General features: G+C 60.2%; 1 protein-coding gene across 3 annotated transcripts in view; it reads left to right on the top strand.

Annotated features, from left to right (window-relative positions):
- The window catches only part of TSPAN9 (tetraspanin 9), a 187,549-nt gene extending 179,764 nt beyond the window's left edge, over window positions 1–7,785 (top strand). For all 3 annotated transcript variants that reach the window (XM_052640233.1, XM_052640234.1, XM_052640232.1), the window contains 6 exons: window positions 2,164–2,355; window positions 2,715–2,789; window positions 4,680–4,781; window positions 5,421–5,552; window positions 6,007–6,090; window positions 7,491–7,785. In XM_052640233.1, the coding sequence (XP_052496193.1) occupies window positions 2,164–2,355; window positions 2,715–2,789; window positions 4,680–4,781; window positions 5,421–5,552; window positions 6,007–6,090; window positions 7,491–7,562 (657 nt within the window). In that variant the 3' untranslated portion in view covers window positions 7,563–7,785. The remainder of the gene's footprint in view (window positions 1–2,163; window positions 2,356–2,714; window positions 2,790–4,679; window positions 4,782–5,420; window positions 5,553–6,006; window positions 6,091–7,490) is intronic.
- The last annotated feature ends 8,258 nt before the right edge of the window (window positions 7,786–16,043 follow it).

Raw genomic sequence — 16,043 nt, 5'->3', positions numbered from 1 at the left:
CAATGGCCTGTTCTCCGTGCAACAGCCAGAGTGACCTACTGAAATCCCAGATCACATCCCTGACCTGCTCCCGGCTCGCCATCTCACCGGGAACAGATGCTGTGAGGGCCCGCCCACTGGTGCTCACCACTGTCACCTCGCTGCCCCCTCCCCTGCCCCCAGCTGGCCAGGCTCACCCCCAGTCAGGGCTTTTCACCTGCTTTCTTCTCTGGAACTTCCTTCCCCATTTTTCACGTGGTTGACTTCTCTTCTGGTACCTAGTCGCTCAGCCGTGTCCAACTCCTTTGCAACCCCATGGACTGTAGCCCGCCAGGCTCCTCCATCCATGGGATTCTCCAGGCAAGAATACTGGAGTGGGTTGCCATGCCCTCCTCCAGGGGATCTTCCCAACCCAGGGACTGAACTCCCATCTCCTGCATCTCCTACACTGGCAGATGAATTCTTTATTACTGGAAAGTCCCTCCTTTCATGGGTGCCTCCTCAAATGACACTTCTCGAGAGGCCTTCCCTGACCACCCCCCGCCACTGCCCTGACCCCCGATACTTTCTGACTCTTTCTTCTCCTGACTTCTTTTTCTTCATGGCACCTGGACTTTTGTCTTTTGTTTGCTTGTGTGATGTCTGCATCCCCCCTTCCCCAGGGTGTCTCCCTGAGCTCAGGGCAGGGCCTGGCTTTCCTGAGCGGTGGCGCCTTTCCAGTTTGTGGAACAGATTAGGGATGAAGTGCGTCTCCTCCAGGACCCTCTGGCCCTGTCTGTTCCCACTCTCCACCTGCATGTGGCTGCCCGGCCTTCGCTGCCACGTGTTTGCTCCCTGGAGGCTTGGATTCTGAGTGTCACAGCCTGGCACCTGGCTCATGAAATGTTACCCAGAGGCCAGCGGCTGGCCCTGTCACCCTCTCCACAGGGCTTCTTTCTTTTAAATTCTCATAGTGGTCCTGAAGAGGCGGGCAGCGTCTCATTCTCCGCCTGCCCCATCCACCTGTCTGTGGGGCTACGCCTCCACCTGGCACTTGAGCTCTGGGCCCTTCACCTGTTCCCCGAGCATACAGTCTGGGAAGCTGTGCTTCCCTGCCTCTCATCTGGCCCCAGTAGAGGCCCCGGGAAGACAGCTCCCTAACACCAGCACCACTGTGCTGACAACTGTGCTCTTGTTTAATCTCTCAGTCGTGTCCGACTGCAACCTCTGTAGGAGCCTCCGTAGCTCACCAGGCTCCTCTGCCCATGGGTTTCTCCAGCCAAGAACACTGGAGTGGGTTGCCATGCCCTCCTGCAGGGGATCTTTCCAACCCAGGGGCAGAACCCGCGTCTCCTATGTCTCCTGCTTTGGCAGGTGGATTCTTTACGCCAGAGCCACCAGGGAAGCCTGTGGCTGTAGGTCCTCAGTAAATACCTGGTGACGGATGGACTCAGGCTCCGCAGGGGTGGAGGAGGGAGTGTCAGTTTATGGAGCGGAACACAGGCCGCTGTGGAGACTGCGTCGTCATGGGCATCGCAGCCCCAGGGGAGCCGTGCAGCAGAGCTGGGTGCAGCTGCCAGCTCCCTGGGGGTGTGTGGGGAATGGTGGGTTCCTGCACAGCAGGTACCAGCCAGCCCCTCAGCCAGGCCAGGGCGCTCCTTCCTATTTCCAGCTCTGTGGACTTTTTCCTCCTGCTCTGTGGGCAAGTGCCTCTTCTCATCAGGGTGGCGGGACGCAGTGGCCGCAGAGTCTGGCTCTGAGGAACGGGGTGCTGAGGTTCTCTCCCAAAGCCCTCACTTGCTTCCCTGGCCACCCTGGCCCCACCCCACCCCCTCTCCTTCCTGAGCTCCAGGCCCTCTGCTCAGTGGGAGGCCCGCAGCTCTGCGTGTGCAGCTGGGACCTTCCGTGTTTGTCACCTGCTTTCCCTGTGCCCTATTTAATCTCTCTTCATTGAGGTGACCCTACAGGGGTCATGAGGCTGGTGTCATCCCATTTGCCAGATGAGGAGACTGAGACGCGGAGAGGCTGGGGGCTTTGTGCTGGCCACCACCCCCACAATGTAGTTCGGGCCCTGTGGTACCTGCTCCATATCTCATGGCTGGGACCGGGGATGGGGTGGAGGGGTGGGGATGGTTGGGGCAGGACCGGTGGTCTTCTGAGTCCCATGGAGATGGATTCGGGCTAACGGCTTTCCTTTTTCTCCAGCTCTGTGGCTGTGGGCTGCTTGGAGTGGGCATTTGGCTGTCCGTGTCGCAAGGCAACTTTGCCACCTTCTCCCCCAGCTTCCCCTCGCTGTCAGCAGCCAACCTGGTCATCGCCATAGGCACCATCGTCATGGTGACGGGCTTCCTCGGTTGCCTGGGGGCCATCAAGGAGAACAGGTGCCTCCTCCTCAGTGTAAGTTGGACCCCAGCCCCCCAGCCCCCTAGCTCCCCAGTCTCCCAGCCCCCTTAGTCCCCCAGCGCCCCCCGCCCCAACCCCCAGCCCTCTGAACACTGGGGCCTGCTGAGCCCACTGGGTGTCTAGCCTGAGCTTCTAGAATGACCACACCCCTCTTCCTCATGATTGGCTACCCCTGGCCTAGGCGCCCCTCCCACTCCCTGATTGGCTGTCAGGCTTTATCTCCCTCCCCTGCCCACATGGGATCCTCAGGAGTGGTGGCCCCTCCCTACCTGGGAAGCCTGCCCCCTGCCATCCTGTTTGTGACCCCTCCCAGTCCATGACCACGTGCCCATGCCTGCACCTTCTCATTCCAGTTCTTCATCGTCCTGTTGATCATCCTCCTGGCAGAGCTGATCTTAATTATCCTCTTCTTTGTCTACATGGACAAGGTGAGTCTTCCAGGAGGGGAGGGGGCACATGGAGTCTCATCGCCCTTGGGGTTGGGTCAGGGAATCTGGAGGGAAAGCACCGACAAGCTGTATCTCTGAGGAGACGAGAGCTTTTGGTGGGGGCAGCAGGGGGCTCATCTGCTTGTGGCTTGTGTTGTCTTAGGAAGTGTGTGTGTGTGTGTGTGTGTGTGTGTGTGTGTTGCTCAGTCGTGTCCAACACTTTGCGACCCCATGGACTGTAATGTGCCAGGCTCCTCTGTCCATGGGATTTCCCAGGCAAGACTACTGGAGTGGGGTGCCATTTGCTACTCCAGAGGATCTTCCTGACTCAGGGATTAACTTGCATGTCTTAGGATGTAGACCTCTAGTCACCCAGGGATGCCCTAAACCTAGCCCTAACTGGGTAGTGCCACTGAGCTCCCTGTTACTGGGAGCATTCAAGCATAGCTGTGCTGACCACTTGGACAAGGGTCAACTTCTCCAAGAACTTGAGAAGCCCCAAATTCTTGAAGTTCTCCAGTTTATTGAAGTTCTTCTCCAAGAAGAACTTCTCCACGAACTTGAAGTTCTTCTCCAAGAATTAGAAAAGTTCACATTTTAGGCCGGAAACTCTGCGCAGAACTCACTGGGTGGCTGGGCTGGGTGCTAGGGAGGGTAACCCAGAGGTAACACGGTGGAATTTTCCAGGTGATACTGCATAGCGCTCAGCATCAAGGGAGCTGTGCTTCCTTTTCCAGAGGCCTTTGGGGATAGGCAGCTGATCTCATGGGCTTCCCTGACAGCTCAGTTGGTAAAGAATCTTCCTGCAATGCAGGAGACCCCGGTTCAATTCCTGGGTCAGGAAGATCCCCTGGAGAAGGGATAGGCTACTCACTCCAGTATTCTTGTCCTTCCCTTGTGGCTCAGCTGGTAAAGAATCCACCTGCAGAGTGGGAGACTTGAGTTCGATCCCTGGGTCAGGAAGATCCCCTGGAGAAGGAAAGGCTGCCCACTCCAGTGTTCCGGCCTAGAGAACTTAATGGGCTGTACAGTCCGTGGGGTTGCAAAGAGTTGGACACGACTGAGTGGAAACGACTTTCACTCACTCACTTCAGCTGATCTCAGGCTACACTGGGGGTTCAGGAGGTTAAGAAGGACTGACCCCTGTCCAGGCTGGACAGTTCTCCACCCAGTCGGGGAACTTCCTCTGGGACCACCAAGAATGACTGGCCAAGTGTGCAGACTTAGGGCTCAAGGGCACTTCTGTCCACTTCTGTTCATGGTAACCAGAACCATGTAACCATCTGCCCCTTGGGTCCTGAAGGAGTCTCCCAGGCCTCACCAAGAGGGAGAGTCACTGTGAGGGTTAGAAGCAGGGATTCCTCTGCATCTGCATGAAGGAGGCACTGATGATACTGAGAGATGCCTGTGGGCCGGCCCTGTTCTTGGTCTTCATGGGAATCATGCCTTTAATTCTCACAACTGTCTCCGAGGTGGATGTTATGTGCCAGTGTTATAGACAAGGCAGAGGTGGGAGAGGGTAAGCAACTTGCTGGCGAGGGGTGGCCCCACACTCTGGATGGCGACTCTGCGCCCTGCAGTTCCCAGGGTGTGTTCCCACAGGGCCAGCATGGAAGGTGGGATGTCATGGGCCAGGGAGCGGCGTGGCCTGTGGGGGGCATGTCCTGGGAGCAGGGGAGCTGTGGGGGGGGCCTTGTGCTGTGTCCGCCTCTGAGGGTCCCTGCTCCCTCCTGAAATGGTCGGCTCTCGCGGGGTCACCTCCAGCCCCCAGCAGGCCTCCCCCATGAGTCTGCGGGGCCGGCACTCGCGGCTCACCTGGGCGACCTGGGGAGAGGGGCAGCCTCCTGGTCCCCCCCGCAACCCCAACCTGAGTCTGCCCTCGCCCGACAGGTGAATGAGAACGCCAAGAAGGACTTGAAGGAGGGCCTGCTCCTGTACAACTCGGAGAACAACGTGGGGCTGAAGAACGCCTGGAACATCATCCAGGCAGAGGTGAGGGCTGGGGGCGGGGGCAGGTGTGGGTGGAAGGCGGGGCCTGGGCCTCACACTCCACCTCCCAGCCTGCGCTGGGCCGCCGGCTTTCTGGGTCAGACATGGTGCTCTGGGCGGCAGCTGCAGCGGGGCAGCGGGGCAGCAGGGCGGGTGGTGGGCTGCGTGGGGGCCTGGATGTGGCCAGCAGCCATCCAAGGGGCTGGGAGCTGGGAATCAAGATGGTCATCAGGAGGGCATCTTCTCCGTCTCATCGTTTCTGAAGCTTCAGCACGAATGACAGTATTTTAGCAACAGGTCTGCCTCTCCGGTTGTGACTCAGGAAACCCTGTCCTAAGAGGAAACGTGTCCGTGTAGCTCCACGCGGAGCCTGGGGAGGGGCTGCCATCACGAAGCCAAGAGCTGGGTGCAGACAACAGAGGGGCTGAGTGCTCTGCCCAGTGCCCAGTGCCCAGCGCCCTGCTCAGAGAGCAGGCGGTCGCCTCCAGGAGGGAGATATCATTCCGTCCTCTGGGCCTGGCTGGGGCCCAGAGAAGGGACAAGCAAGCTGGACTCTGGGTGCCAGCTCCCATGGGGCTGGGCAGCAGGGAAAGGCTCGAGCTGGACCCGTCTGACTGCCCCACCCCCCGCCCCTTCCCACAGATGCACTGCTGCGGTGTCACCGACTACAGAGACTGGTTCTTGGTGCTGGGGGAGAACACGGTTCCCGACCGCTGCTGCATGGAGAACTCCCAGGGCTGCGGACAAAACAACACCACCCTCGTGTGGAGGACGGTGAGGCTGGGCCCCCGGGGGCCCTGGGTGGACAGTGGAGGACGGTGAGGCTGGGCACCCCGGGGGCCCCTGGGTGGACAGTGGAGAACGGTGAGTCTGGGCACCCCGGGGGCCCCTGGGTGGACAGTGGAGAACGGTGAGTCTGGGCACCCCGGGGGCCCCTGGGTGGACAGTGTGGGCGGGGGTGGGTGGTGGCCCAGGACACCGAGGAGGTGGCTTAATGTGGGATGGGTGAGGGCACACGGGCCTGAAGCCGAAAGGCAGTGGCAAGTGAGCGTCTGGGCCTATGTCTTGGGGAGTCAGAGTCGGGTAGGAATGGGCTCTGGGGCTGTGCAGTGGGGCCTTGTGGACAGAACCGGGGTGGGGGCGGGGTCCAAAGGGAAGTGAGGTGGGGGCTGGGCAGGAGGGTCCACGGTTCACCCCAGCACCTGAAGCTGTGGTCCTCACTCCCCAGGGCTGCTACGAGAAGGTCAAACAGTGGTTTGCTGACAATAAGCACGTGCTCGGCACGGTGGGGATGTGCCTTCTAATCACGCAGGTAAGGGGGCCATCTTGCCAATGGGGTGGAGGGGACAGCCCGAGGGAGACCCCTCCTTACAGGGCCTGCGCGCCACCCCGCCACCCGCCCCAGGCCTGCCCGAGCCTCCTCACATCCCCCTGAGCCCTGGGCCTGTGCTGGCCTTGCAGGAAGGGCTGGCTGGGACAGGCCTGTCCCCCTAGGCACAGGGACCTTTTTTACTTTGTGACCCAAGCGCGTGGCACAGTGTAAGGAGGCCCAGGGGCAGCCTCTTTGGGGTCCGTCCCATCCCAGCGCCTGTGCGCGTGTGCCACCTGGCGCACGCAGCTCAGTTTCTGTGCCTTTGTTTTCGCATCTGTGTAGTGGGCTTGATCACGGGTCACTTCTTAGCACTATGTGAGTCTGATACCCGGAACGTTGGGCCGGGAGGGCGCTGGGGAAGGGTTGGCTGCCCTCCTTGGTCTGCGTTTTGTGTGTGGCTGTGCTGCACGGCCCAGCATGGGTGACAGAGGATGCCAAGGAGACACTCAGCTCCCTCCTGGACGAGGAGGCTGACGCGGTGGGAACAGAAGACCCCCTGTCTTTCTGGGGGTTGGGGGCTCCCTCCTCTCCCAGTTGTGTGTAGCTGCTACCCCTGGTGAGCCCCGACCCCTGACCGGTGGGCCCACAGAGAGACGGATATCCTGCTCGAAGTCCCCTTTCTTCTCTAAACCCTGGGGCCTGCGGTTCGGACTGAGTCTGCTTGTCGAAGAGCCTTCGAGCTTGGCGGATGAGCCACCGTGCCCGCTCGGGGCTCCGACGGGAGACAGGCCTGTGGGAGAAGGCTGTGTGGTTCCGAGTGGGGCTCAGGTCAGGGCAGCCCGCGGCAAGGCCTGGAGCAGGGCGCTGGGGCTGGGCTGGGTCCAGCCCCCGGCCTCCAGGGCCACCACAGACCTCGAGCGTGAGAGCCACAGAGGCAGTGAGTGTCCCCAGCCAGCGGGTCCATGCTGTGCGCTGCTGCCTGAGGGGCGGGCAGGCTGCCCTCCTGCTCCTCCAGTGCGTCAGGACCCAGGGGGTGCAGGGACACAGATGGCCATCAACATCCTCCCAAGGCAGCAGCCGTGAGTCACCGTGCCGTGGGCCCCGGGACTCCGCTCAGCGTTCCTGCCGCCTCCCCACCAACTCCGCAGCTCCTCAGCCCCCTCCCATTTAGGGTCAGGCCTCTGTCCTCACCGTGCTCTGAAACAGCAGGTTTCTGGCCCTCACAGCCGGGTGACATCCAGCTTGGACAGTCCGAGGGGCCAAACTCCCCATGTGCGGCCCTTCTTAGCTCTGCTTGGCCCTCACGCCCCCTGGCGTCTGCATAATGAGAGGGGCTCCCCCGCGGGTGCTGGGTGCCCCCCAGGCCCCCGTCTAAGGCCCCTTGGCCCCATGTCTTTCAGATCCTGGGCATGGCCTTCTCCATGACCCTCTTCCAGCACATCCACCGGACTGGGAAGAAGTACGACGCCTGAGCGGCTGGCCGAGCGCCCCGGCCCCCGCAGACACTGTGCGAGGGAAGAGGCCTTCAGCTCTGTGTCGCTTGCACCTCCAGACTGCTGACCCCTGCATCCCCACCCTGGCCTGCCTTCCCGGTCACCTGCCGAAGCCTTGTCGGAGGGTGGAGGCCGCAGGCAGGGGAGGAAATGCAGAGACCTTGGGGTGCTGGGGGGCCCGGATTCCTGTGTATTTGCCAAAGAAGACAGGGTGGGTGGGTGGGGGGCGTGCTCCTGGAGCCCCCAGCACTGATGCGTTTCTGCCCTGTCTTTCTTCCTCAGCTGACACTTTGTCCCCCGCATGGCATGGGGTGGGGGTAGGGGCGCTCAGGGCTGCCTTCTGGTGGAGAGACTGCCCAGTAGCGCCCCGGTGCCCTCCAGCCACCCAGAGGGGGTGTGCACTGGCAGGGGGCCGGCTGACCGTCTCCAGGCCGGGCTGGGCTGTGGGAGCGTTTCACCCAGGCATTTTATACCTTACAGTGTAACTTTTTTTAAATTTTATTTTACTCTGATTATGATTATTCAGGAATACTATCTCTCAGATAAGTTTAGGGTTAGCTTTCTGATTTATAACTTTGTACTGCGTTGATTTCTGTAATGGTTTGGTTTTCTTTCTGTGGGTGGGGGACGGGAAGGGACAGGGCACGTCCGTTCGTCTGGTTTCTATCAGGACAGACCTCTGGGCACACTCAGGAGGCTGTGGCCAGGATGCACTGAGGGAGGAGGGAGCCTGGGGGAAGGTGGCAGGGGAGACAGGGGTGCGGGAGGCATGGGATGGAAGCGAGACACAGGGCAGGGGGTCTTCTGGGGGCTGGAGGTGCTTTGCCAGGAACGAGGCCGAGCAGGCGTGGGTCCTTACGCATCTCTGATGAGCAGTTCTTTTTCCTTCTTCCTCCCACCTGCCCTCTGCGGGCTGGGAGGCTCCCCTTCCACCCCTTGCGGGGGATTCCCGCGACAGGTTCTGCAAACCCGTTATTTCACAGACATTCCTGCTAGAAACTCTCGGACAAATACCTCTCTAGTTCAGATGCTGCTCACTCTCTCACATTGCTTCTGGAAGGGGAAGCAGTCCTTCCGTGGAGCTGCTCAGAAGTGACAGAGGACCCACGACCTCCAGAGGGGAGGGCGGGGGGAGCCGTGATGGTCCGGCCGGAGTCACTGCTGGGAGGGAGGGAGGGAGGGGTGGATGTCCACCCGGCTACCAGGACCCTCAGCTCCTTGCTCGGGGTTCACTGATGCGGCGGTGGCTGGCGATCATGTCCTCTGCGACCCCAAGGGAAAGCAGAGGAAACTCGAGGAAACCCAGAGGGATCCTGTTACGGTGGCCCCAGGACAAAGCAACCTGAGTCAGACAGCTGGGGGGTGTCCGGCCGCAGCCAGGTACCCCCACCAGGGTTCATGCTGGTCTAAGCAAGTTGTACAGTTGAAATATAAGTTAAGAATCTGTAGGGCTGAGCTTGGAAAGGTTCCTCACCAGCTAGCACTTCCCCAGACGGGCCCCCGCTTTGTCTCCTCCCCATCCTGTGTGTCCAAGAGCTGACACCCAGCCAGCACCCCCTTCTTTCCTTAAGCATAAGACGGTTGGGACCAGCAGTGCAGAACTTTTGTGTGTTCAAGGGTCGTGCTTCTGGGTGGTGGGGAGCGGAGAAAAGGGTGGTCTCGGTGAGCTGGGTGAAGTAGAGACCACCTCCCGGGACAGGAGTGAGGGTGCCTGTGGGCGAGCTTGTGGGCGGGGTTTGGGAGGAGGATAGGCCGGTGCACACATGACTGGCCCTCCCCACCCTCTGGGCCTGACTCCTTGGAAAGGAGCTTCAGTGGCTCCCCTGGGAACCCAGGTCTGCAGAGCCCAGAAGAGACGTGCACCCTGCCCCCTTGAGGCACCCTCAGCAAACAAGCATTTGAGTGGCGCATTGGGACTGCCGCATAGTGTTTGTTTTTGAGGGGCCGTTGTTTATGCCTATCAGTGCAATTTTAAAGTTTTGTTAAAATCAACAGGAAAAGCCTAGCACCTTGGGGGTGATTGGGTCTCCCTGGAATCTCATGTTTCTGGAGCTTAGGGGGTGCCCTCCAGCCCTGGGGCCCTTGCCTCAGTCTCCCTCCTCCTGCCAGCCACCCCGCCTCGTCCATCTGTCTGCAGAGCCTTATCCACAGTTCCCCAAACTGCCTTCTTGCCTGACCCTGTGCTTGGCTGATCGGTCATTTGGCCGCGTCCGCATGGGGCGGCAGGCTCTGTGTACCAGGGGAGAGCCCTTCTGCGACCCTTTTTCCGTCGTGCAGAGCGGTTCCCCTGCTGCACAGAAGGCATGCTGCGTGCTGTCAGTGACGGGGCTTGGCATCTTCTCGGTGTCTCCTGACTCTGGGCTCACGCCAGAGCTACCTGAGTAAGTCCCCTCCCTGGCAGCTCCCTGCCCAGGTCAGAGTCAGTTCCAGGGGGTCTGATGCAGGCAGGTTAGAGTGGACTCCAAAGGCCAAGGTTCTGCAGCCTTTAGGGGCATGCCTGCCTCCACCCGGCCTTTCTCTGCAGCCAGGTGGGTGCAGGACAGGTGGGCAAGCAGGGCTGAGCACCGCCCCTAGGGGCAGCAGTTGTGCGACCCCCCACCCCCAGCTCCCCCCCTGCCACCAGTGTGAGCCTCTTACTCTGGCAAGGCTGCTGACCGCCCTCCCACCCCTCTGAGACCCTCAAGCAGGTGTTCTGGTTTGACTCGGACCTGTTGGCCGTCCCTCCTTGCTCTGGTGGCCAAAGCATGGTCCAGGTGGATGGAAAGGAGGTCCCCACCTCTCCGGCCCCTGCCCACCGCTGGTGGAGGTGCTAACAGCAGGGACCTGGCCGGACAGAGCCAGGAGGTGCCCTGCAGGGCCGGCCTGTGGTGTTCCCGTCCTCCCATCCTCCCCTCTGCCGCCTTGCGGCCGGGTCCAGGGTACGTCCCCGCCTCCCTCCTGACTGGGCCCCCCGTCGAGGGCGAGGCTGGGGCTCCTGCCCGCACCCCGTCCACCGGGGAGACATGGCCGAGCGGGGTCCCGTGGGCTGGTTTCAGCGCACTTTTCTGCTTGCAATGCCGCATCTGTACGCTTCCTTCATCCTGGTCCTGGCTATGGAACGCCATGTTTTTAGCATGTTTTTAAATAAAAGCTGGTAACGTGTCAAAAGCACACGCAGGCTGTCTCTTTGTGGTGTTCTCGAGTCCCCTGAGCTGAGCCCAGGGCAGGGGCCTCCTCCCCTCCTCGGGCCCCGGCTACAGATCTGTAGGTGGGCGGCCTGCCTCTCTGGGGGCCGAGCAGTCCTCACGCCCTCCTCGGCCTGGTCAGCGGATGCAGGCTCCGTCAGGGGCCAGCTTGAGTGGTCTGGACCGGCTGCATGAGAGGCCAGCTCCCAGCTCAGTGTCTGTCACCCACCACTGATGGCCCGTCCTGTGGGCTGGGTTCGTACCTGTGTGTGGGAGCAGTCCCGGAACAAGTCATCCATGGCTGCTGTGGGGCAGGGCTGTCAGGGATAAGTGCCTGCGATGTTCCTGTGGGCCTGATGTCTCACCCGGGACTGAGGGGACCTCACACTGTGACCTGGCCCTGGGACACACCCATCAGCGTGAGATGCTCGTCAGTGGTCGGGAGAGGGGGGCCCAGGAACCTCGAGAGCCCTGGTCTGCTGGCTGCAGTGGGATGCTCGCCGGCTCCCCGGCTGGGGCTCTGGTTTGTGGTTCTCCTCTGCCATCACTGTCACGGTGACAAGGCACAGAAGAGAGGCGGGTTGATGGGCTGGGCGGGAAGGAAGGGTGGGTACAGCTCGAGGTATCCTCGAATTCCTCCTTGCGGTGAGACCAGGTTGGCATGACTTGTCCTGAGCACCCACCTTGGGGCCCCTTCCCATGGCTGTTGTGTTCCGAAGCCCCTGAGGCTTTGCTGAGGATTGGGGGGTTTGAGGTGACCCCCTCAAAGGTCCAGCTGGAGTGGGAGCCCCTGAGAGCCTCCCCAAGGATGGTTACCAGAGGGCCTTAGGGCTGAGGGGCCAGTGACCCCGAGTCATCCACTGAGAACCAACCAAGTCATAAGAGCGTGGTGGGGCTGCTCCCCCTTCCCGTCCTGCTCTCATTCCTGCCCCCAGCCCATGGATGTCCCAAGGAGATGCCCACCCAGCCCCGGTGCTATCTGCTTCTGGGAGCAGAGTGCAGCCGGCTGGCTCCCTGGGCCCCAGAGCATCCTGGCTGCAATGTGAGTGCTGGGCACCTGTCAACTGAGCTACGCAACATGAACGCACGGTGCCCTGGCTGGGCAGGGACCACAGCCTGTGAGCTGGTGGGAGAGCTTGAACTCTGCTCTTAAAGAGCAGAGGAAGCCCCTGAGAGGTTTGAAGCCTAGTGTGATAAGCGCCAGCCCTCTGGCTGCAGTGACAACCAAGGAAGGTATACCAGCTGGATGCGAGGAAAGTGAGAGGGACTCACAGGAGGACTCACAAGCCGTGGTGATGGACCGGAGTCTGGGGGGAGAAGGAACCTTCCTGCCTTCCCTCCTGGCCATCATGAGTGCCTCTCTCAACAGGAGGGGCTCCTGGAACCCGACGGAGGCTTCATGGGTCTCATGAACAGGGAGGAGAGGGCTGCGGGCTGTAACTAAATCTCATTTGGTTGACGTTGATTCACAGCTCCTGAAATGCCTTTGTGTGCTCTATAGATCCCTCCTGACCACAACTGTTTTATTGGCTGTCACTGAGCCTGAGCTTTCAGCCTTAGCGAGGCACCACGTCTGGGTGGTCTGGGTGGAAAGAGCTCTGGTTGCAGGGCTGGAGCCTGGGTTCGGCTCCCACTCTGCACGTGGCTGGTGTCCACGTGAGCACTGGGCTCTCACTGAACATGTCTTGGTTTCGTCATCTGCAAAATGAAGATAATATTATTTTGCAGAATTAAATCTTCAAGATTTAATTCGTGAGGATTAAATAAAAGTGTGCATGTAAAGACATCTAGCTTGCTCCCGGACCAGAGTAGGCACTTGGGCAAGAAACTGGCCAAGTCTGGGACCTCAGGAGTAAGAGGTGGAACCCCAAGGAAGAGCATCCCCTGGCTGAAAACTGGGGATGCAAGAGCGTGATCTAGAGAGGGAGCTGGGGTATGGAGGGGGGAGAGAGCTCAGGAGGAGACCTGTGGACACGGACATGAGTGTTTCCTCCCCCTCCCTGAGCCTGCTGTGCTCTGCTAGCCCAGTAGTGGCACTCAATAATCCACGGGAGTCAGATTAAGGGGATGTCATTTTGGACACAGAATATCGGCTTTGCAAGTGTTCTGTCTTAGCGTCCGGCAAAGACTAGGAGGCTATTGATTTAGCCATCTTGTTTCTGCTGATGTAATGACGGCCGTGGTGGACTAGCGCATCTCCTCAAACTAACAAAAAGAATAAGTCCCGGGGTGTGCCTGAGTCAGGCTGTCTGGCTGCCTCCAGGCAGGAATACTGGAGTGGGTTGCCATTTCCTTCTCCATGGGATCTTCCCAACCCAGGGATCAAACCTGTGTCTCCTGCATCGCAGGCAGGTTCTTTACCATCTGAGCCACCAGGGGGGCGCCCCGGATGCCTAGCAGATGGGGAGCAGTGTGGCCAAGCCACACCACGCTCTGCCGGTCTGCTGGTAGAGCCTTCTGCTGCCAGAGAGGTTTCTTCCAGTGGCTGGTGAGTGCAGGGTCTAGCCTTGGCCAGTGTCCAGAGCAGGGCTGATCTGACACTTGGAAAGGCAGAGCCATCTCATTGGTCAGCGACATCAAGAAGCTCCTTGCCTTTTGCCTCCCTCCCCCCACCCCACTCCCTTCCACTGGATTCCTGCAGCTTTAGTGTCGTCTCAGTAGATGCCCACTCTCTGTCAGAGACCCCGGATCCTCAGAAGATTCAGCCTTCTTGCTTACTGGTTGGCAATTCAGGAGCAGCATGTGAAATTAGACCTGATCCCCGACCTATAGTCCCTAACCCCCAATTAGGGGTTTGGAGATAGTTACTGCAACATTTACAAAGTCTGCTGGAAACTGTCCCCTTCTCTAGAAGCAGTCCCCAGCCAGTGGGAACAGGAGCCCTCTTGGCTCTGGCTGGCCTGGCTGATGACAAAGGGCAGAGACATGGACGGTGTGGACCTTGCAGATGGACAGGGCCGGGCTCACGCTTTACTGCCCATCCTCTGCAACCCTGACCCCACCCCCACCCCCCTCACTGCAGCCTCACCTTTCTGCTCAGTCATTGCTGGATGCAGGAGGAAAGGGGAAGCAGGGCTTCCTGTACCACCACCCACAGCCTGCTCATCCTCAAGCCAGGGCAGGGAGGGAACAGGGTCCAGCCCAAGGCAGCCCACCGGCTGCCACCTGAGGCTGGAACTAAGGACACTGGCGGGCGGGCAGGGGTGAGCAGGGTCCTGACCAGTGTGGTGGGTGGGTTTCCTATCGGGGCCCCTGCCCCCATCACTTCAGGGCACAGCGGGGCTTCTGACAAACCAATGGCCAGGAAGGGACAGTGAAGACTATAGCCCTGGATACCATTCCTTTATTGTCGTGCCCCCAGGATGGAGGCGGAGGCTAAGGAGGGGCGTGTTTACGCTGGGGCAATTCCTCTCTGTGCAAAAAGGTGACTTTTCCATTTCCAGAACGTTGTGATGACCCCTAGCCAATGGGCAACTGGATCCAGGAGTCCTCCTGACACTGGGCTGCCTGGGACTCTTGGTGGCACCTGCAGGGGTGTGTCTGGTGTGGAAGCAGGGCAGAGAAGGGGCCCACATGGAACTGTGAACAGAGCACAAGGCTGAGTGTTGTGTGGAAACAGAAGACGGGGCGTGAGGATGGAGTGGGCCCTCCCAAGGCACACAGAGGTGGTGGGAAAACGGGGCTGGGGCATCACTGTCCCTTCCAGGGAGAGGACCCAGGTCCCCGGTCTCTCTGCCAAGGTCACGGGCCAGCAGGTACACAGTGGGTCAGGCACTTTATCCCATGCTCCGGTGAGTCCAGTGGGATTTGGCCTGACACCTGGGGGGACTTCTGAACCCTGGGGGGTGTGACACACACGGGAGGTGGCAGAGGCCTGCTTTGTGGCGTTTTCTAGGGCAGGTGCTGTCAAGGTGTGGCCCCGAGGCCAGTAGCATCAGTGTCACCTGGGAACTTGTCAGGATGCAGGCTTGTGGCCCCTGCTACTGATGAGAAGCCCAGGGTGGCCCAGCAATGGTTCAGAAGCTCTCAGGCTGATCCTGACCAATGCTGAGAACCCAGCTTAGACAACTCCATCACCAGCGTCCCCCGGGGGTGTGGGCACCACCCAGTGGTGATACAAAGACAGGTGTCCTCCTTAGCCCGTGGAAACCCCCATCCCCTTTTGTCCAGGCTTCAAGTGGCAAACCAGGCAGAGAACCTTTACAAGGCTGACAGGGGGATGGGCAGCGATGGCAGTAATGGTTTCAATTCACTTCCTCTACCTCAGCCTCCCAAGATGAACCAGGTGGCAGAGTCCAGGCCAGAAACTGGCTGTGGGGATGACAGTCCCTGGGGTGTAGCACTCCGCCCCTCCTGGGTGCTGCGCTGGGAGCCCAAGCAGGTGGGGCAGCCTGGTCCAGGGGGAGGACCAGGGCCACGTGGACTCCCATGCTTGCCATGTCCAGACCTCTGCACAGCCCCGGCTTTCTGGCCAGTCCCTGGTGTTGGGGGACCGATGGATGACCTTTGAGCATCGTGTCCTCCTCTCCAAGGAGCTCGGGATTGGGACACCTCCCAGCAGGGACCTGGGAGGGGCTGTCCTGGGCACAGAGCTGCATCCTTGCAGGCAGGATGGGCCAGCCTCCATCCTAACCCTTTGTGCGCTCCATGAGAAACTGCTGTTTCCTCTCACATTGTCTCATCTCCCAAGCTGCTGGCACCAACAGGGAGGTCCCAGTTTCAGAAAGCACAGGGCTGTTCTCTCCCTCTCTGCAGTGTGGACCTCCACCCTCTGGGTGGGACCATTCCCAGGGCAGAACCAGAGTTCTCCTACCCTAGCCAGGATGGCCCCTACCCATGGGGGCGGGGGGAGCAGACAAGTCCGGCTCTCCTGGGCCTCCACCAGGACAAGGCTGTGCAGGTGACACCTACCCATTATCCCTCCGTGAGCCCCCGCTGACCTTGATAAAGTAAGCAGGGACCCCAGCAGGGGCACATGTGCAGCCAGCCAGCACTGCCCGGCCCACTGCCACCTCCCTTGGGCCCCTCAGGGGGAAGAAGGTGAGGGCCCCTCAGCCTTCACTTTGTAAGACGTCAGCTAACAACTAGCCCTGCAGAGAACTTGGGACTTACGGTCATTTTTGGTTATCTGCACGAATCCAGGAAGTTGGAGGCAGCAAAGACAATCACAGCACCAACTTTTGGGGGGCCTTGGGACTCTAGGGTTGCTGGAAAGCTGGTCTCCCTTAGAGTGAACTGGCATCAGTGACCCCACAGCTCTTCCTGACAGCCCCAGAGAATCCCAGGGCAGGAGGCA

Source organism: Budorcas taxicolor, chromosome 5 (assembly GCF_023091745.1).
Source record: "Budorcas taxicolor isolate Tak-1 chromosome 5, Takin1.1, whole genome shotgun sequence".
Taxonomy (NCBI): domain Eukaryota; kingdom Metazoa; phylum Chordata; class Mammalia; order Artiodactyla; family Bovidae; genus Budorcas; species Budorcas taxicolor.
Note: the sequence above shows the minus strand (reverse complement) of the source record. Positions and strands in the feature narration are given on the sequence as shown.